At 40.3% G+C, this 22470-nt stretch overlaps 1 protein-coding gene across 1 annotated transcript in view; it reads right to left on the bottom strand.

The window, feature by feature from the left end:
• Positions 1-22470, bottom strand: part of Herc2 (HECT and RLD domain containing E3 ubiquitin protein ligase 2) — a 122917-nt gene that overhangs the window by 56834 nt on the left and 43613 nt on the right. The window contains exons 24-38 of the mRNA XM_090321759.1: positions 20592-20762; positions 19436-19539; positions 17974-18124; positions 15417-15631; positions 15041-15173; positions 14809-14936; positions 14523-14718; positions 12106-12239; positions 11061-11234; positions 10841-10977; positions 10310-10461; positions 9523-9714; positions 2347-2534; positions 1542-1734; positions 75-257 (exon numbers count right to left, since the gene is read on the bottom strand). Coding sequence (XP_090177885.1) covers positions 75-257; positions 1542-1734; positions 2347-2534; positions 9523-9714; positions 10310-10461; positions 10841-10977; positions 11061-11234; positions 12106-12239; positions 14523-14718; positions 14809-14936; positions 15041-15173; positions 15417-15631; positions 17974-18124; positions 19436-19539; positions 20592-20762 — 2451 coding nt within the window. The remainder of the gene's footprint in view (positions 1-74; positions 258-1541; positions 1735-2346; positions 2535-9522; positions 9715-10309; positions 10462-10840; positions 10978-11060; positions 11235-12105; positions 12240-14522; positions 14719-14808; positions 14937-15040; positions 15174-15416; positions 15632-17973; positions 18125-19435; positions 19540-20591; positions 20763-22470) is intronic.

Raw genomic sequence — 22470 nt, forward strand, 5'->3', positions numbered from 1 at the left:
AACAGATCACTCACACAGACACACAGACACACAGACAGATTCAATACAGTTGCTCTAGGATTACAATGTCATACACGTCTTGTCTGTCGTTCCGCTTTCCACTAACATCCTCAGCAATCCACACAGCGTCCTGGTGGCCTCGCTCTGCATGACTTCGGCATGAACTCCAACAGAGAGGCAGAGCGTCTGCAGTAAGTTAACGGTAGTGGTCATCATCATGGCTGTAGGGTGGACGCTCCTTTCAATTTGTTCAGCTTCTGAAAAAAAAGATGAGCACAATAAAAGACTATGCCTACAAAGAAATCGGAGGGGCTGGGAGTTTGGCCTAATGGTGGAGTGCTTGCCTAGCATGCATGAAGACCCAGGTTCAATTCCTCAGTACCATATACATAGAAAAAAGCCAGAAATGATATTGTGGCTCAAGTGCTAGAGCTCTAGCCTTGAGAAAGCCCAAGAACAGTGCTCAGGCCCTGAGTTCAAGCCCCAGGACTGGCAAAAAAACAAAACAAAACAGAACAAAAAAACCCCAAACAAACAAAAAAACCTGAAAAATGATCCTGTACATGATTTAAGGAACTTATTATCTATTCTCTGTGTTGTGCTGCTTATGGGGCTTGAACTCTGGGCCTGAGCACTTGTCCCTGAGCTTTTGTGCTCAAGGCTAGCACTCTTCCACTTGAGCCATGGCTTCAGGCTTCATTTTTTTTTTTTTCCTGGAGATAAGAGTCTCATGGAAATTTGCTGCCCAAGCTGGCTTTGAACTGTGATCCTCAGATGTCAGTCTTCTGAGGAGCTAGGATTAAAACCATGAGCCATTAGTGTCCAGTTTCTATTCTTATCTTTAGAGCTGTTCTTTTTTTTTTTTTTTTTTGGTGGGTCATGGGGCTTGAACTCTAAGCCAGGCACCAGTGGCTCACACCTATAATCCTAGCTACTCAGGGGCTGAGATCTAAGGAATAAGGTTTGAAGCAAGCCCTGGCAGTAAAGTTTGTGAGATTCGTATCTCTAATTCATCACAGAAAAAGATGGAAGTGGCATAATGGCTCAAGTGATACAACACTAGCCTTAAGCAAAAGGATCTAGGGACAGAGCCCAGGCTTAGAGTTCAAGCCCCATAAGCAGCACAACAATAATAAACCATAGTATATAACTCTTACATTGAAATGATTTCCAAAGTTCTGCTGTTTTAGAAAGATATTAACCTAGCTCTTGGATAAGGGAAAGGCTCCTGCCTCTATGAAGCAGGAAGCCTAGCCACTTAAAATGTCCAGCCTAACTGGCTAGGGGCAAAAGAGGCCACCTTTCTGTCACCTTGTATGTTCATCCCGCTCTCAAAAAGCAGGGGGGGGGGGTAGGGGAGGCAGGAATGGTTGAATAGTAGGGCAGGGCTGCTGGTTCCCCAGAGCTACTTTGGGTACCAGCCTCAGAATCTCCGGGGGGGGGGGGGTCAGATCAAATAAAATTAAGAACAATAGTTCTAAGCAGATGCCAGACCACTGTTTTAAGTTCTTAAAGGGAAATGCCAGCTAGACAGCACCCACCAGAATCATCCTCTGTGTCTGAGTCCTCTGCAGAGGGCTGTGCCGAGGCCGGCAGCTCTGCTAGCTTGAGGTCGTACTTCCCTTCCTTCCCCATCCTGTACGAATTGGTGCTGCCAGTATCCCACTGGACTCTGATCCACCCGTCCTCTCCCAGCTCACCAATCACATGGCCTAAGCCTGGGGGAGGCCCGTCCTGAAAACAACAACAAAAAAACCAAAGAACTATTAAAAGGATGCATGCCAGGCTCTGGGCCCAACAGTTACTTCAACAGAGACTTGCACAGCAGTGACACTCTTGGCAACCTTTTCTGTGAAGGGGGCTGTGTCACTTCTACAGACCCCAGGGTAACTGCAAAATGTACAACTCCTACTACTGTAAATCACATATCATGAAATAACATACTCATTGCCAAAGAATAAGGGTTGGGAGTAAGTATCTTTAACACAGAAACTGTAAATACAGAACAGTCTTTCTAGCATAATCTGCCTGTGTTTGAACCTCTCTGCTCAATTCTTTGTAGAGCTTCAGACGAGAAGCCTAAAAGATAGCCCAGCATGTCTACATTCTCTCTCTCCTTCTGTTCCCCTCTGGCATTCTAGGGTAATGTTTTATTTCCCATTTCTGTTTTTGTGTCCCTTCACACGTGGCACCTAATTTTAGCTGCTCAGGAATTTGTATCTATACCTAGGCAAAGTCCAGGTTTAAGATGGTTAACTATTCCCATTTCTACTAGTATCATGAAAGTGAACATGTGCAGAAGGCGACCAGTGTGTGGCCAACTTGCTCCCCACAACGTTGGCATACCTGATCGCCCCATTTCCAATCCACACCTCTCATGACCCTGGTTCCAATCTTCATCATGGCAGCCAATTCTGGCCCTGAAACTGGAAGCTGCACAGGAGCTGTTTCCTTCCTTGTTTCTTCCAAAACTGTAGCAGAGGCTCCCCGGGCAGAGGCACTCAGGTCTTCTTCAATATTGTCACCACTAGGGCCTGCCAGAGTATCAAAAATAACAGCTGAGCTAGTATAGAGTTACAATGCTCTATTGTGAATGCACATGTATGCATGGAACTGAAGGTAAATATTTGAAATTCCAGGCATCAAAAGTTCAAGGCCAGCCTGAGCTACATAGCAAGCCTAGCAAGACGGTGGATTAAAAATAAAAGGTTGGGAGCTGGTGGCTCATGCCTGTAATCCTAGCTACTCAGGAGGCTGAGATCACTCACTGTTTCAAGCCAACCTGGGCAGAAAATCCTGTAGAATGTTTATCCAACTAACTATCAAAAGGAGCCGGAAATGGAGCTGTGGCTCAAGAGGGAGAGAGCTAGCTGGCCTTGAGCACAAAAGCTCAGCGGCAGTACCTAGGCCCTGAGGTCAAGCCCTTGTACTAGCATAATAAATAAACAAAATACACACATGTACAAAATTCAGAAAATGCTTATGAAGACTTCAACTTTATAATATCCCTACTAAGTACTTAAAATCAATTAATAAACACACAGTGGAAAATTACTAATTAGATCTAGGAGAGAAGGAAGGTAGCTTATGTTTATAATCCTGGCTACTTGCATAGCAGTGGCTGGGAAGGGCTTGAGGTTCAAGGCCAGACTGAGCAAAAAATAGTAAGGTACCATCTCCATCATTAAGCCAGGCATGGTGGTGCACACTTATGATGGAAGAGAAGGAGAAGGAAGAAAAGAGAATGAGAAGGGGGAGCTGGAGCAGGAGACAAGGTCCACCTGGATTTGGGGAGGGCTCACCCTACTCCCTAGGTGAAAGCGTGGCTCATTGTGCCTGAATGGATTGTACAATGCAGTCCATGTTTATGTCTGTTTTCTTTAGCGTATGGAGCCTAGTACATGGCAGGAAGAGAACAGTTCTAACAGCAGCCCTAGTGAAAAACTCTGGGTACAGATTACAAAAAACAAGCTTCTCCAAGAGACAGCCTTTTATACTTCTTGTTACAACTCATTCTGGGGGAATTAAGTGTGTCCTGTGCAGGCCTTCTGAGACAGAATGCTGGAAGCTTACACCTACCTTGGAATGATGCCCAAGAACCTTTACCCTGATGATTTTGCATTATATCCACTCAGTATAACAGATCTTAGCTCCAGTATGTCTACAGCCCTATGAATCTTCCTGGTAGCTTGAGGGTGATCTTGTGAAGAACAAGACAGTAGGTAATGGGAGAACTCTCTAAAATAACTCTAAACAGAACATTATAAATGAATGATTGGTCAAATGAAGGAATGGGCAAAGCAAGACAAAACATTTAGTGCCTAATGACCATGGAACGCTCCACAGTACAAAACCTAAGATGAGCTGTTTCTTATCAGTTTCAAGAAGTCTACTTTACCAATGGCTTTGAAAACAGTAAATGTAACTTGGGGAAAGCACTGCTTGCTGGATGCTTTTGGCCAAACAAACCAAAGCTGTCTTGGTAAATCCTTTGGATTTTTTTTGTTTGTTTGTTTACTTTCCCCTAAAGATGGGCAAAACCTATTTTTTTCCAAAATAAGTTCCAAATAAGTGGAATTGAGGCCAAAACAATTTTTTTAAAAAAAGTTTGTGTTTTCTCATTAAGAGTATTTAAAAAAAGAAAAAGATCAACTCAGAAGATTAAAGCAAATCTTTAAACTGTGGGAAAGCAGCCTTTTCTTAAGCGGAATTGCTGCCTTGGCTGAGGCCCCAGGGGGCTGCAGGAATGATGGTTGCAGTCCAGCTTGCTGTTAAATGCTGACTTTACTACTGAGTGAACACACAACCATAAAAGACTTACTTTAGATAGCTTAGTGTTTTATTGTATCTGGATTTAACTTTATATGTAAATATGTACAATTTCTTAAGGAACAAATCATCCTAATGTGGGAAAGTTGCAAGTAGAGGTATATGTTCCTTAGGTAAAATTTGCTTTTTCTTTTTTGGTAGCCAGCAGTGTAGCTGGCATTTAAACTCATAAATACTGTTCACAGCACAAACCTTCAAATCATTAATTTGCTATTTAAATCCTAACAGATTAATGATTTGTACTGTGGCTTTTCCCTATTGGAACCCTGAGAGGGGAGACAGTATTCAGAAAAAAAAAAAAAGGAATTTTTTAGAAAATGTTTTGTATTGTTTTTGTTTTCTGAGACAACCATGTAACCCAGACTGGCCTTTACTACCCTTGCCCCGGCCTTCTGAGTGCCGGAATGATGGGAGTGTGCCCAGAGCCCTTGCTCATTTCTGTTAAGGTAATCTTAGTTGTTGAAGATGCATTAAATCATCAGATGCATCTCGCTGTGATCTAGTCAGATATGTCATTGCAAATGTGTCAGGGTAAATTCTAGGATTAAAAAAAAAAAAAGCTTGAGAAAACTTTTCTTTTTCACTTGGATTTAGACCACTGGACTTTTGGCATTTTTGATTTTCAGCCCAAGAACAAATACTATGAACTAATTATGTCTAACAGACATACTGTATCCCCAAAGAATTATATACATACACGTTTCTCACAGGTACATTCACTTCTATAAACTGAACTCTTTATTTAACTTAATATACTTAATAACATAAAATTGCAAACATTACCAGCTGCAACCAAAATGGAATGGTTAGAAATTAAGACTAGTAGGAAAACAGGGGAACTCAGAATATATGGTAATTCAACAGAACTTAAAACAACCAGTGAACTAAAAAAGAAATCACGAGAATTTAAAATACTGAAGATGAATGAAAATGTCTCAAAACTTACAGAGAACAGTAAGAAGGCTAAGAGTATTTATTTATAAAAGCATGTACTACAATAGAAGATCTCAAATATAATTTCTGGAGTAACTAGATAGAAAATACAGTAAGCCAAAGTTAGCACAAGGAAAAATAAAAATAAGAATAAACAAAATAAAAAACAGAAAAACAACAGATTCTTCAAAACCAAATTGGCTTTTAAAAAAGTTTACAAACCAGTAGCTATCTTAAGAAAAGACAGAGAATGAAACTCAGAGATGTAATCAGGGAAATTACTTGGAAAAAAAAATTCAAGGGATTGTAAAAGAATATTGTGAACAATTATAATGTCAACTAGATCATCAAGACAAAAATACAAACTATCTGGACAGATTCAAGAAGACAGGAAATCTGAATAGGGCTGATAAGTTTAGAAAATGAATTAATAATCAAAACATGATCAAAAAGAAAAACTTGGGACAACATGTCTTAACAGGTAAAGTCTCCCAAACATTTAAAAAAGAATTAAAAACAATCTTTAAACTCTTTTAAAAATAGAACATTAGGGAATGTTTCTTAATTCACATTATGTCATTACTCTGATAATTGTAAAACCATAAAATGTTGATGAAAGTACATTCTCCCCCCAAAACATGAATTAATTCATACTGTTAAAATGGCAATATAATTTTTTAGCAAAATCCCAAAGGTCTTGTTTCCTTATATAAAAAAAATCAGCCTTGAAATACAAGGGACCCAAAATACCCAAGATAATCGTGAGAAAGAAAAAACAAAGTTGGAAGACTCACTTCTCAATTTCCAAGGAAAATACAGTCCATAGAACAGGAGAAAGTATCCTCAAATCATACATCTGCTAAAGGTCTACAGATCTGCAAAGGATATTTTTAGAAGAATTTGAGGACTGTCATTAATTCTTTAAATGTTTGGTACATTTGAAAAAAAAAAGCAGTAAATTCACAGGTATTCCTATAACTCAACATAAAAAAGACAACAGACATCCCTTTTCAAAAGAACATTTCTCGAAAGAAGATATACCGAGGATCAAACAAGGAAAAGCCAGTGAAATCCAAATCAAAACCACAATGAATTTGTAGATTGCCTTTGGCATGATATTAATTCTCCTAATCCATGAATATGGGAAGTCTTTCCACCTCAGAAGAAGAGGTACAATAAATACATGAAAATTTGTTCAATACTCTTGGCCACAAAGGAAATACAAGTCAAAGCAACACTGAGATTCTATCTCATGCGAGTCCCGAATAACTATCATCAGGAATATAAACAACAAATGCTGGAGAAGATTAGGGCGCCAAAGTAATCCTGAATACACTATTGGTGGGAATATAAAGATTCTGTAATCACTATTAAAGTCAGTATGGACATGCTTCAATATATTAAGGATAGAACTACTCTATGAACTGACAATACTACTCTTGGGTATATATCTAAAAGATTGCAAATCAGGGTAAAATAAAGATCAGATGCTTTACAACCAATGAATGGGTCACAAAAATGAGGGAGATATATAGTGAAATTTTTGTTCATTCATCAGAGAGAAAAAAATTATGGATGGATCTGGACAAAAATCCACTGACCAGCAGTCAAGCTCAGAGAGAAATGGTACCTATTTTCTCTCCCTTACAGATATTAAACTTAAAATATAAACATATAATACACACAGGGCCATATGCATATGTGTGCGTATATATATATATATATATGTGTGTGTGTGTATGTATATATATATATATATATATATGGTCAAGCTGAATTAAAGTATGATATATACAGGAGTATATATATATATATGTATAAATGTATGTACACACATATATATTACATATATATGAGTGAAAAAGTTTTGTAGTTTGTCAACAAGTAAAACATAGTATTATTATTATTAAACATAGTATTGTTATATGATCCTGTAATTCTACTCCTTAAGTAAGTAAAAAGATTAGAAAAGATCTTATATCAATCAAGTTGGTTTTATCCAGGAATGCAGGGAATGTTCAACATATCAATCAATAAATGTAATACAGCACATAATTAGAAGCAAGGAAAAGAATCAAATAATTACCATAATAGATATAGAAAAAAGTACTAAGAAAAATCTAAGATGCTTTCATAATAAGTCCTTAAAAAAAACTATGAACAGAAGGTTCATACAACTTTAAAGGCTACAGAGCCAACAGTATACAGAATGGGTAAAAAAAAAGAAAGTATTTCTTATAAAATCAGAATGAGACTAGATGCCTTTTCTTCAATATAATCCTTGAATTCTTTGTCATAGCACTAAGGCAAGAGACAACCAAAACAGACACAAATAAGTATGAAAGTAGTCAAAACAGATACAAATAAGTATGAAAGTAGTTAAACCATAGTGTTAAAAAAAAAGAAAAAAAGAAAAAGAAAAAAGTAGCCAGGTGGGGAGGCTCAGGCCGGTACTACTCAGGAGGCTAAGATCTGAGGATCTCGGTTCAAAGCCAGCCCAGGCACTAAAGACCATGAAATTCTTATCTCCAATTAATCACTAGAAAAGAGGAAATGGGGTTGTGGCTCAAGGAGTAGGGGCTAGGTAGCCTTGAGCTGAAGAGCTCAGGGGCAGCCCAGAGTTCAAGCTTGATGATCTACAAAAAAGAAAAAAAGAAAGAAAAAAATAAACGAACCTTGTACATAAGATTAAACCAAAGGTGTTAAAGACCTCCACAATGAAAACTATAAGGTGAAAAGGAAAGAAGGAGAAAATAAAGGTGTAGGAAAGGAAGTTAGGGAAGGAGTGAGAGGGAAGAAAGAGGAAAAGGAGGGCAAGTCAGCAAGACACAAAAAGGTCTCCAAAGAGCCAAAGGAACCATGAGCAAAATGGCCAATGCTGGAGGCCTCACAACGATATCTCAAAACCACTACACCTTCAAACTATACCTCAGAGCCACAGCAACAAAAGCAACCTGCTATTGGCATGAAAGCTGACAGAAAACAGAACTGAATAGATAATTCCAGAAATAAGCCCAAACACGAACAGCCAACCAATTCTCGACAGAGGCACCAAAACATACATTGGCGAGGTCTCCTCAGTAAATAAAGGCAAGAACTGACAAATTCAATTATATCCAGATAAAAAAGAAGTTTTCATGCAGTAGAAAAGCAGTAAAAAAAAATGGCCTATAAAATGGGAGAAAAGTATTGACCAGATACTTATCTGACACTGAGCACCAAATGAACAAATAATCTAATCAAGAAACAGACAAAACATTTAAATAGGAAGTGCTCAAATAAGTACAAATAGCCAATCAATACACGAAAAATGTTGAACATGCTTAGACATCAGAGACCTGCAAATGAAAGCTACATTGGAAATCAGGCACCTATGGCTCATACCTATGGTCTATTTAGGTGGCTGAGATCCCTGGTCTTCAGTTCAAAGCCAGCCTTGGCAGACAAATCCAAGAGACTCTTATCTCCAATGAACCAGAAGAAACAAAAAACAAAAAGCAAAAAACACACACAAAAAAAATTGAGGAGGAAAAAACAGAAGTGGAGAAATAGTTGAGTGCAAGCCATGAGCAAAAAAAAGCAGAGCATAAGGCCCAGAGTTCAAGCCCCTGTACCAGTATACATGTGTATACACACTAACACACACACTGCTGACAATCCAGGGGGAAAACATAACTTTTAACCACTGTTAGTGGGAATATAAATTAGTGCAGCCACTAGGGAAAGCAGTATGAGGTCCTTCAAAAATTTACAACTCTTTATAATGCAGCCATACTACTTCTGGGTATATACCCCAAAGAATCCAAGCTTAGTATACTCATGTTTATTGTGGCACTAGTCACTACCTAAATTATGCAGTCAGCCCAGGTGCAATCAACAGATAAATGGATAAAGAAATGTGGTATATACACACAATGGAGGTGTACTCAGCCATGAAGAAGAGAGAAATTATGTCATTTCCTGAACAACAGATGGAACTAGATCATCCTGTTAAGTGAAATAAGCCAGTCTTGAAAGAGAAGAACCCTGTGCTTTCTTGTTTGTAGAAGCTAAGGGAAAACAAAAACCGGTGTTATGAAAGTGAAACAGGGACTAACAGGGAAGCAGAAGGGGAAAGGCTAAGAGTGGGAATAAACAGGATCCATGTATATTGCGTGCGTGTATGGAGATGCAATGAGAAAAATCCCTGACTTTGTATGATTTAATACATCTCCAAAAGAAAAAACCATGCAGGTGACCCCCAGGTCACTGCCAACATACCAATCAGCCGCAGTGCGGTCTGGGTGAGTGCCAGGGTGCCCGAGTTGAGTAGCAGGTCCAGGTTGTTGGCACCATGTTGCAGAGTGATCATGCTGAACATCACCAGGAGAAAGCGAGCTTGTGGGATGGTCCCCAGGCTTGGTCCTGAAGGGTTCTCGTTGGTAATGGTTTGTAGGGGAACAGGCTGAATACCTAATAAGCAATGACATCTACTTAAACTTCTTGGTCATGTATACATCAGTAGAGATGCTATGCAAAAGTTTGTGTTTGTTATACACTTATTTTTGTAAGTTTTATGGTTTCAGTGAGTTTCCAGATAAAGAAAAGATGGACCATGCAGCTATCTTGTTTTGCAAGTGTCCTGAAATCTGCACTCCACACCCAGCCATTTCTATCTGTCTTCAAGACTTAATAAGCTACTTCCTAAAACCCTTGGGCATACTTTTATTTTCAGCAGAACAGTTATGCTCGAGCATTTTTCTGTCAATGCTCAAAACTATCCAGAAAATAAGTATTGATATCTGACACACAGGTATCTTAGAAAGTATGGAATGACACAGAAATATTAACATCTCAAATTTGTGTCTTCTGCCAAATTTGAAAGCTATTTAGAAAATGAGAAAGCTAATACCATCTTAGGATATCGATCTCATGTTCAAATTTCTAAAATCAAAATGCTTATTTGTACACCTGTAATCTAAGGTCAGTGAAATTATGCTTCTACAATCCTAACTTGAATCCTAACGGAGCCTTTTGGTAATGAGGGTTTGGTTTGGTCTAAACTCACCGAGCTCTTTAAATTTGGCATTTGCATCCATTAAGACATTTCGAATATTCTGAACGGCCCATGCATACAGTTTGCCAAAAGTTACTTCCAGCAGCATCCGATTAAAAGGTGGGATCAAATCAACATCCTTTAAGCAATCTGTAAGGGGTTCCCTTTCAAATAAAGGAAAAGAATTTTACTTTAGATACAAACAGATTTCTTTTGTTGACGCTGGTCATAGGGTTTGAACTCAGGGACTAGGTGCTCTCCGTGAGCTTTTTTTCTCAAGGTTATAGCATTCTAGCACTTGGAGCCCATAGCACTACTTCCAGTTTTCTATTGGTTAAGTGGAGATATGAGTCCCAAGGACTCCAGCCGGGCCTGGCTTTTAACTTTGATCCTTAGATTTCAGTTTCTAGAGTAGCTAGGATTACAGGTGTGAGCCACCAGCACCCAGCACAACCAGATTTTTTAACTTCATGAGAACAATATAGTATTGCCAGAAATTCCTGTAATTAAGAAAAAAAATCAAAAAATTGTATACAGTTTTACCCGATATCGATTCCCTCAGGAATAAGTCTTTGCCATCCACAAAACATGGCATACTGTACAGATGGGAGTAAGAAGTTTTTGGCTGCCAGCTTCAAAATTGTATCTATCCCTTCCAGGCGGACCTCAGCTCTCTCCAGCTACAAAACAGTAGTGCAGACAGGTCAGTTCAGAGCCCCACCGCTCAATGCACAAAAGCCTGTTCTTACAGAAGCCTCCTTACCTGTTTCAGTAAGCACTTTCTCATTTTTTCCACGTCTACCGGCTCCTCCTTAAGGGCAAATTCAGCAATTGTGCTGAGCAGCGCAGACTGTGGGTAGAGCCCCTGAACGTTCTGCTTCAACCACTTGTATTTGTGAACACCTGTGACTGTGCTCAGCAGTGGCTGCCATTTATCCTGACAAAGGAGAACAATTTGCACCATTAGTGACCCCGATTCACACACACTCTAAAACAGTTCTGGAAAGTAACTCACAACAGTTACTGAAGTAATTCACCCAACAGTTTTTGTGTTTGGTAGATTGTTTTGGGTGCTGAGAAAGAAGTCCTATGTCTTAGATTCATGCTAGCCACTTGCCAGCTCAGCTCTGCTAAAGGAAGTAGTATGTATGTGCTTAAAAAAAAAAGTTATTCTTCATATTAATATTCTCAGGGACCAATAAGGTTTCTCTAACAAAAAAATGTATACAATGGCTGGGTGCAGTCTCTCACACCTGAAATCCTAGCTACTCACAAGGCGGAGAGCTGAGGATCATGGTTCAAAGCCAGCCTGGGCACTAAAAAGTCCATGAGACTCTGTAGCCATAGTTCTGACCAGGGCAATACCAGTTAAGCTCACTTACCACTACTGAACTACACTATTACCTTTTAATTTCCAGGTGGAAAGGAGTTAGTAGGATTTGAACTCAGGGACTCACACTTATGAGGTAGAGGTGCTTTATCAAGTGATATCACATACTCCATTTTGTGTTATTTTTCAAATAGTCTCAATTTTTTGTCTTGGCAGGTCTTAGACTGTGATCCTCCAGCTGAGACAGGAGGCAATACTACCATGCCCACTTGTTAAGCTGAGATCTCAAGAGTTTTTGTCCAGGCTGTCTTCAGACTACCATCATCCTGTTTTTCACTATACAAGCAACTGGAATTATAGTCATAAGCAATGTACTAAGTATATATATGCTCAGTAAAAAGGTTCAACATTTATAGATTCCTTTGCTATGGGCTATGCTTCTACTCAGTCAACCTCAAAACCACAGAAAATACCTCACCTTGGGAGATTTAATTGCAATGGGTCTTTTATCCACATTTATGGGACTATGAGGCAAAAGGCAAGCTTCTTCTAAATCACTTTCTTCATTTCCAATTTTTTCTTCATCATCAGTGGATTCTGGCTTCTTAGGAACTGTATTTTAAAGTATCATTCAGTGAAAAAAATCATTTACTTAAAACACAGTTGTAAATTAAGAACGATTTGCGTGAAGGAAACATGTGAACATTATAAGTGCTAATGCTCAAATGACAAAAGTATTATCACAACAAGTATCCATGCCATCTAGTAATGACACTTCTCCACACCACATCAGTGCACAGAAAGGGCACTACAGTGGAAAGAGGGCTGGGACCAGCATCTTTGCTTTTAAAGCCACAGTGACTATATCAGTCTTAAGTCATCTCTGTTGTAGATACTCAACTCTACAACTTTTATAGCACACAAAGTATGTTTGTATATGTGTATACATAAATACATGCACGCTTACTAATGCTGAAATTTAAACTTCACAAAATTTTCACCTTAAATTATGCTTCTTTTTATATATTGTTTTAACCATTTACAATAGAAGACAGCCAACAAATAACACAAGGCAAGCAACAAGTTACATTGGCCCATAGGTCCTGGCTTGTCCTTGCTGGCCTAGGGCAATGCTTTTCTTAATCAGAGGGTAACTGAATGAAATGGATTCCTTTTTCAGCATTCTTAACCAAACTGTTATATAATTTACTAAAGTGATATAAGACATTTTCCCCCATTTATCTCTTTTCAGGTTTTTATGTCTTATTGTCCTTAGGATATTACATAAATAAAGAGCTGAAACAACCTTGGCCTGGTTTGCTCAAATTCTTCACACTGCCAAGAATGGTCTATCCTTTGACTAGTCTCCAATAACTGAGACATAATCCTTTAGAATATCCTGTCAGCCAAGCATGGGAATTCATGCCTGGAATCCCAGTACTTGGGAGTTTGAGATAGGAAGGTTTTTCAAAGTCAGACTGGGCTACACAAAGAGCCCCTTTCTCAAAAAGAGTGTTTCCACAGACCTGAGTCCTGGGACCATGTGACAACAGTTTGGCCAGACAGGTGACACTAAACATATGTCTTATGGTGATTACCTGTTTTTGCTCAGGGGAGTTGGAGTCTGAGTATTATCAATTACCTTGGACTCCTACACTCAAGTGAGCTTCCTTGCTAGAGTTAAATTTTATACCAAGTTAAACTTTACCATAGATATGTGTAAATATAGGGAAAAAGTCAAGTAGATACAGGACTTGGTGCTTCCTGCAGTTTTGCATATGCACTAAAAATCTTGAAATGTATCACACATGAATTAAGGGGGAACTCAATGTTAAAAAAAGTCTTACTGATTGACTGATTGATTGAATGCTTGATTATCAGTCCTGGGGTTTGAACTCAGGGCGTGGACACTGTCCTTGAGCTTTCTCAAGGCTAGCCATCTACCACTTGATCCACAACACCACTTATTGCTTTTTCTATGTATCTGGTACTGAGGAATCAAACCCAGGGCTTTGGGAATGCTAGGCAAGCACTCTACCACTAGGCCACACTTTTGGCCCTAAAGAAGTCTTTATAAGAATAGCAAGATTAGCCAGGCGTGGTGGCTCATGCCTGTAAACCTAGCTACCACTCAGGAGGCTGAAATCTGAGGATCACGGTTCAAAGGCAGCTTGGACACTAAAGACTGGGAGACTCATCTCCAATTAAACAATAGAAAACTGGATGTGGGGGCTGGGAGTTTGGCCTAGTGGTTAAAGTGCTTGCCTAGCATACATGAAGACCCAGGTTCGATTCCTTGGTACCACATACATAGAAAAAAGCTGGAAATGGTGCTGAGGCTCAAGTGGTAGAGCTCTAGCCTTGAGAAAGTCCAAGGACAGTGCTCAGGCCCTGAGCTCAAGCCCAGGACTGGCAAAAAAAAAAAAAAAAAAAAAGAAAACTGGATGTGGTGCTGTGGCTCAAGGGGTAGGGCATTAGCCTTGGGCTGAAGAGGTCAGGGACAGCACCCAGGCCCACAGTCCAGGCCCCACAACCAACAAAAACAAACAAAACAAAACAATAGCAAGATTAACACATCAGATTAAATGTTCTAATACATTTCAATACTGCCTTGAAAATATCAGAATAAAAAAATTTTATATCAACTTAGTGAAGTTAGGGTTTAGCTTCTTCAGAATGAATTTACTATACGAAGACATAATGTTTGATTCTAAGTTGCTTTCCTTTCTCTTGGAGAAATAAAACTGGACTTCGAGGTTTAATCACAAAAACACGTACGCACACCATGGCAAGTAGGTAAAAATGTCCTATGTAATAAACAGTAGCAAACAAGTGCTCCTTAAAATCAGACTCAACTGTATGGAGTAAAGCATTTCCAACTTCTAGATTTCTTACCTCTCTTTTTCCTTCGTTCTCGAATTATCTTCTGAGCTATTCTCCGCCAACGAGGCAAGGAACTTAACAGTTTAAACTTGGACATTATAGAGAGGTCATTGCACACAGCAGGTCTCAGCTCATTGAAGAGGAATCTCAAGCGTTCAATGACAGGTGCGCAGACCTCCTTGTAAGAACGGCCCTGCTCTTGGTGAGTCTGCAAAGTCAAAGAGAGTACGACAACTTAACAACTATTCCACCAAGCATCTATATGGCAATGAAGAAAAGGAAATTCAAGTCCATTCACCTTAATGAGTGAGCATTTAGCTTGGTAGACAACTCTACAGACATCCACCACTGATTTAGGCAATGTTCTGTGCTTTACTTGCTCAATACCAAGTGTACCCGAGTGAACTAAAGATAATGCCACATGACCTGCAAAAGACATTTGAAAGAAGGACAAGGGAGGGATGAATGTATACTACACACCATCAAAGATATACAGGATAGCTAAAGTAGACAGATATTGAGCACAGTACCTAAATCTTCGTGTTTTAGAAGACAACATAGCAGCAAGCGGCCAACTTCTTCTACAGGATGCTCAGGAGGAAACATAATAGGTGTGGTCAAGTGACACTGTCTGCAGTACCTTTCAATCTGACACAGGAAGTCCTGGAACAGAAGGGGCCAAAGGTAACTTCAGCGCTGCCTAGCGCATTTTTACAATGGCACAGACCATGTCATACTTTCTGCCACACTTAAAATAAGTGATTCTGTTGCGGAGCAGAATCACCTTCTCACTTCAAAAACAACCCTCCAAAGAACACAGAAACAAGTCCGTGCTATGTCCTGCACATGTCAAAGTCCTCAGATGATAAAACAGTTAAGTCAGAAGTCTGGGAAGGGCTGGCTCACCTTCACATTGTGGTCTTGGATGTTATTATCTGCAATCGCTTGCAGGAATGCTTGTGAGTGGTCTCCCAGGGCGCGTCTGTGAGAGCAGAGCCGTGATTTGCTGGCAGGTGTCCCTCCGGGGTTGCTGCAGTGGTCTTCATCTTTCTCTTCATTGTAACTGTAATGAATTTGGCTGGTTTGCAGGCCTCCCGAGAAGATGGATGACTGAAGCCACTCTAGAAAATGCACAAGTAAACAAAAGAGAGACTGAAGTGCACTCTTGATAAACACACTGTTTTAAAGGAGCTTAAAAAAATACTCAACTTGGAAGGTGAAATTCAGCCACCATTCATATGAGTTACATCTAATATACTTAGACTGACTTACAATTCATATATACCTTAAGTATAGCATTAGAACTCAAGAAAGACACAATTCCAGCCCTCTGCTCAGGGCTGTGTAGATCCATATGATGTGCTATGGTTTAGATATGGTTTGAATGTGTCCCCCTAAAAAGTCCTTAGTGTGGTAATGTGAAGAAGTTCTGGGATCTATAAGTCCCAGGGGGGATCTTACATTATCTGGGTTGCACCCTTAGAAGGAACTGATGTAGTTGATTTAAGATGTAGGTGGATTTGTGAGAGAGCAAGTTGTTATAAAAGCTTTAACTTCACTTCTCAATCACTCTGGCTTTTTGTTTCACCATGCAATCACTCTCTTACTTGTGCTGTGCATGATGCCATTTGCCATGAAGTCACATGGGCAAGTGGGTCTTCAACAAAGACCACACCGTGATGTTTAAATTTTCAGCCACCAATATTGTGAGCAGCTGAGTATGGGTGGCTCATGCCTATAATCCTAGCTCCTCAGTAGGCTGAGATCTGAAGGTCATAGTTCAAAGCCGACCCAGGCAGGAAAATCCCTCAGACTCTTACCTCAAATGATCAAAAAAAAAAAAAAAAGGCAAGTAGAGCTGTGGCTCAAGTGGTAGAGGACCAACCAGACTTGACTAAAAACAAAACAGCTCAGGGATAGCAACTAAGCCCTGAATTCAAGCCCCAGGACTGGCGCGCGCGCGCACGCACACACACACACACACACACACACACACACACACACACACAAAAGCAAAATGAACTTTTTTGCCTTGATTACCTAGCCTTCTGCTCTGGTAACAAAACATGGCGCCGCCCAAGACTGGGCTTACAATATCAATCATCACTCAATTCTGATTAAGAAATCTGATAATAAAGGACTACAGAGGATACAGGGCTTACAGCAGTAACCGAGCCACTATGCTGAGTCTTTTGTGGAGGTGTCAACTGAGCTGAGATCAAGGTGCCGAGTGAGCACACAGGGGAACAGCACAGCTGAAAGGTTGCTCTAATGAACATTCTCAGGGTGGGCTACATATTCCTAGAATATTTACAAATAACAATGAGAACATATTTGACAAACGATATGTAATCTTTAAGATCTTAATGTTGCTGTCAGTGGCTCATGCCTGATATCGTAACTTCTTGGGAGGCTGAGATCTAGAGATCTAGAGAACCACGATTTGAAAAGTCTATGAAACTCTACCTACAAAATAACCAGCAAAAAGCCATGCTATAGGTGTGGCTCAAGTGGTGGAGTGCCAGCCAAACAAGTAAACTGAACAAGAACTAGGTTCTGAATTATGAGTTCAAAACCCAGCATTGGCAAAAGGGAAAACACAAACAAACAGACACAAAAAAAGCCCATAGAACTGTGAGATCCAAAGGACTAAAAAGACCTTTGTGCAGCACAAGATAAATAACCAGGCAGGTCTGACAAAAAATATGCCTTTATTAAGACAAATAGGAATATTCAATTGTAACTGCTTGTGACAAGTGGAGGGCAAGGAACTCCTTCCAAAACAACCAGAATAACATCACTACAGGCTTTCCCACCAGAACTTCTAAATGTCATTGCATCCTGACCTCCCTGGAATGCCAGCTGAGACCGGAGGCCCACTGTACCCATCTCTGTACCTGGAATGACGCCCACCCTAGGAAACTGCACCAGCAACAAAATGTTCAATAGACACTTACTGGATGGACAGGTGGAAAGAGTTAAAAAAAATTTATACAACTTAGTGAAGAAACACTAAGCCTATTTTGTGGCTATGGAGAGCTACCTTTGTTTTGGGTAGTCACAGAAACTGCCAACTCAGAGTGCTGGACTAGAGTCTGGTGAAAATACAATCCTCAGACAGAAGGCTATTCCCAAACAAATAGCCAGTCCACGCTGCAGAACTTTCTGTGATTTCTGGGCACATAGGGAGATCACAGCCACACCAGGACCATGTGAAGGAAAGAGCTGTATGAGACACGTCACCAGGCAGACATTCCTATGCACTTGCTCTCTTCCTCAGTGGCTGAGGATGAAATGAACAAATGGAAGCCACCCACAGCTACTTGGTATTGGAGATTCTCACTGCCGTCATTTTCATCATCAACAACTGAGTTGATTCTTCTTTCCTCTCTGGCTCTTAATGGTACTTGGGGTTCAATTATGTACTTGCTGAGTGGTTAGCAGAATACAAAGTTTTTCTTACTGGCACATTCAACCTCGACAGGAGACAGCGGTGTGCTCACTGCTAAATAAGAAGCATGTAATCCAAGAAGCAGGCCCAGGTTCCTCTCTGTGTCTATAAGAGGCGAAGAAAGGCTTCCCAGATCTGGTATGGTAACCACTTCTTGGTCAGGCTGGAAAAATTAGTTTCATCGTCAGTCTGAGAAAACAAGGTTAATTAAAAACATAACACCAAGAAAAGCAACAGCTTGGGTGCTTAAGAATCTAATTCCCTCTTACTTGTAATTGAAAGAAGTTTGCTCCTACAACAGTACTTCCCCAAAAAACTTTGGAGGGCAGGTAAATGCATGAGGCATCCTGTTCCTAGATCCTCCAAAGAGTTTATACTAGTGTGCCCAAGTAAGATACTTTAAGAAGCACACAGCAGATGCACAGCTGTGGGGTAGGAGAAGGAGAGTAGAGGACATTATACACAAAAGATTTAGAGCCACCTGTGATAGCACATGTCTGCAATCCTAGCTCCTTAGGAGGTATATACTGTAGAAATCACAGTCATGGAAAAATATACTCAGGACTCCAGCTCAGTCAACAAAAAGCTGTGTGTGATGGCACACACCTGTCATCCTAGGACCACAGTTTAGGCCATCCATGTAGATGAGACACCATCTTAAAAAAAAAGTAATAATAAGTGCAAGCTGGACACCAGTGTGGCTCATGCCTGAAATTATAGCTACTCAGGATGAGATCTGAGGATTACAGTTGAAAGCTAGCCCAAATAGGAAAGTCCATGAGACTCTGTCTCCAATTAATCACCACCAACACCAGCAAAAGCCAGAAGTGGAAGTGTGGTTCAAGTGGTAGAATGTTGTATTTCCCACATATTCATAAGTTTTAGAATATTTTTTCAAGACCAGTACATCAGAAATGTGAACATGAGTAAACACAAATCAATTTGTTGCTTGAGCTCAGGGCCTGAGCACTGTCCTTGGACTTTCTCAAGGCTAGAGCTCTACCACTTGAGCCTCAGCATCACTTCCGGCTTTTTTCTATGTATGTGGTACTGAGGAATCGAACCCGGTTCTTCATGCATGCTAGGCAAGCACTTTAACCACTAGGCCAAACTCCTGGCCCCTTGTTGAAATATCTTGATAGCCTGGAACTCCAGGCTCATGCCAAAACTTGGAGGATCATAATTCAAAACCAGCTTGGGTAGAAAAGTCCTTGAGACTTGAACTCAAACTGAACAGCAAAAAAGCAAACTGGAGGTGTAACTGAAGTGGTAGAGCACCTGCCATGAGCAAGCCAAGCAAGCACGAGGCCTATAAATTAAGTCCTAATAACAGAACAAAGACTTGGTTTACCACTACTACCCCACCCCCATCTTCAAAGTCCCTTCAAGATAAATAACACTCATCCTATTACAAACACTTAGAAGAGTCAAGTCCAGGGTCCCCACATCATTCAAAGCAGACCCAGAGCCTCACCTCTAAATACTGGCCAACACAGAATGCATGCATGGACTCGCGTGTGTCTTCAAACTGCAAAGCTGCTTCTAAAGCAACCACTGGGTCTTCTCCTGCAAACTGAGCTGAAAAAAAAAAAAAAAAGCATAAAAGCAACAAGACTTCACAGTAATTTGCTTAGACAGCAACAGCAGACATGCCTGAATTAACTCAAAAGTGAGTTATCAGAATAAACTGTTCTCACACTTCCTCCCAGGCTGGCCTGAGCCACTCAGAACTCAAAGTAAGTTTCAAGTATTGAAAGAAAAACTGTATGATGACAGATGGATGCCAGCTGCTCACACCTGCACTCAGTAGGCTGAGATCTGAGAATTGTGGTTTGAAGCCAGCCTGGGTAGTCCATGAGAGTCTGATCTCTGAATAACCAGTGATTGATATGGCAGAGCACCAACCCCACATTAAAATCCCCAATGATGGGGCTAGGAGTTTGTCCTAGTGGGAGAGTGCCTTCCTAGAATGCACAAAGACCCGGGTTTGATTCCTCAGTACCACATACATAGAAAAATAAAAGCTAGAAGTGGTGCTGTGGCTTAAGTGATAGAGCTCTATCACTGAGAAAAGTCCAAGGACAGTGCTCAGGCCCTGAGTTCAAGCCCCACAACTGGCAAAAAAAAAAAAAAAAAAAATTAAAATCCCCAATGAGAGCAGGAGGTCCTGAGTTCACCTTCCAGAAACTTGCTACACAAAAGAAGAAATGCATGATGATAAGAAATTCTTAAATTTGTGCTTGAATTTGTGGTAAGACAGTCACCACAGATACATGAAAATGTGTAGACACTTTAGCTGAAATAGAGATTGCTCTGCTTAAAAGAGAATAGGCTGCAAACTTTTAAAACTTTCAACTATAGTCAAGCACTGATGGCTCACACTTATAATACTAGCTACTCAGAAGGCTGAGAGCTGATGACCGTGGTTCAAAGCCAGCCAGGGCAGCAAAGTTCCTGAGACCTTTATAGCCCGTTAACTACCAAAAAAAGTGTAAATAGAGCTGTGGCTCATGTAGTAAGCATTAGTATTGAACAAAGCAGCTCAAGGATAGTGTGCAGGCCTTGAGTTCAAACCCCAGGACCAGCACCAAAACAAAACTTTTAACCATATGGTACCAGTATATCCTTACCCAGAATACTATTTCCTGTTACAGACTGGGTCTGGAAGTCCTTTATGTCATACACCTTCCCATCAATCACGGTCCAGAAGCCTCCATCCTTATTGTGATTCTCCAGATCAGCTTTGCGGATAAGCGTCACTTCCTCGTTATTTCTGCAGTTCTGACCTGTAAAAAAGGACTCTGTACACACAGAAGCCAAAACCCAGTCAGTCAGTCAGTTCTTCAATTGGTCAAGTGAAAAAAAATGTGTAAAAGAACAAGGAGAAGCAAATTCATTATCAATGAGAGAGAAATCAACCTCTTTCATTCAGTTAAGTAACACTACAAACTAACATTCTATCAAAAGAACAGTTTAAGCACGCGTGCACACACACAGACAGACAGACAGACAGACACACACACACACACACGGCATGAATATCAAGTGTGAGCTCATGCCAGGACATGAAACAAATCTCAACAGACATCAAAGAAAAGAAGCTATAGTCAATGTGTACTGCCAGTGGTGCAGTTAATGCAGAAATGGATAACAACCACCAAAAATCTCCCCAAATCTTTATGTATTTACAAAATACACTTTTAAGTAACCCCAAATTCTGAGGACAGAAATGACTATGAAACTAGAAAGTGCAGCGGGGCACTGATGGCATAGGCCTGTAATCCTAGCTACTCAGAAGGCTGAGATGGGAAGAGAGCGGTTTGAAGCCAACCTGGGCAGAAAAGTCCCTGTGAGACTCTTATTTCCAATTAACCACTCAAAAACCAGAAGTGGCACTGTGGCTCAAGTAGTAGAGTGCTAACCTTGAGCACAAGGAGACTCACAGACAGTGCTCAGGTCCTGAGTTCAAGCCCCAGGACTGGCAAAAAAAAAAAAAAAAGTTAAAATGGTGACACTTGGAGTCTTATTATGTTGCCCAGAGTAGTCTCAAGCTCCTGGGCTCAAGTGGCCCTCCCATCTCAAGTCTCTCAAGTAGCTGAGACATAGGCCACCATCCCCAGCTTTTAAGGAATATTTTCTTACAAGGAAAAGCGGCTCTCCACTCCATTCTACACAAACCCTCCAAAAGACTATTTCCAAAGAAATCTACAGGCCATGATGATTATATAGCAATTCTATTAATCTTATGCCTATCCTCCCAAGGGAAAAAAAAAGAAAAAAACCCACATTCTTTATTTCAACCCAACATTTGCACAGACTTGGTCATCAAGATCAGAATGTGTGTTTTTCTATACTGAAATCCATGAGGTAGTTTTTCTCCTGACTAGTTAACATTCTCCATTGAGTAGTAGCTAACAGGGACAACATGTGAACTGCCTTTCTCCTAGATTACAGCTTCCCTGTTTCAAAGAGGCAAAAATGAATCTAAGTACTTTGTAGAGCTTTTCAAAAAAAGAAAATCAGGAAAAACTACAAGGAAAATGACAGACACAGATCCAAAGTTAAAAAAAAAAAGCAAACAAACCAAGATTAGCAATATATTCTATAATTCTCAGTACATTATAGCTAAGGTAGTTTTAGTTCAGATCTATAACTAATGTTAACACTTAAAGGAGGGGTCAAGTCAGCATCCCCACAGCCTGGAGAACAGCACCTTTTAGGGAGATAAGGGAGTTTTTAGGGGGGTCCTGCTGCTCCTTAACTCTGTATATCTGTGGCATAGTTTTTTCTGTGGTCAGTTAAGAGAACTATAGGCCAGGTGTGGTGGTACATGCCTATAATCTCAGCTACTCAAGAGGCAGAGATTGGGAGAACTGTGGGTCAAGACCAGTCCCCCCCCCCCCGCCAAAAAAAGAGTGAAACCATCTCAACAAAGCAATCTGGGTGTAGTGACAAAGGTAGCACTCATTCCTAAATCCACTCCTAACACAAAAATTCACTCCTAAACCT

Source organism: Megascapheus bottae, chromosome 30 (assembly GCF_031878675.1).
Source record: "Megascapheus bottae isolate mThoBot1 chromosome 30, mThoBot2.hap1, whole genome shotgun sequence".
Classification (NCBI taxonomy): domain Eukaryota; kingdom Metazoa; phylum Chordata; class Mammalia; order Rodentia; family Geomyidae; genus Megascapheus; species Megascapheus bottae.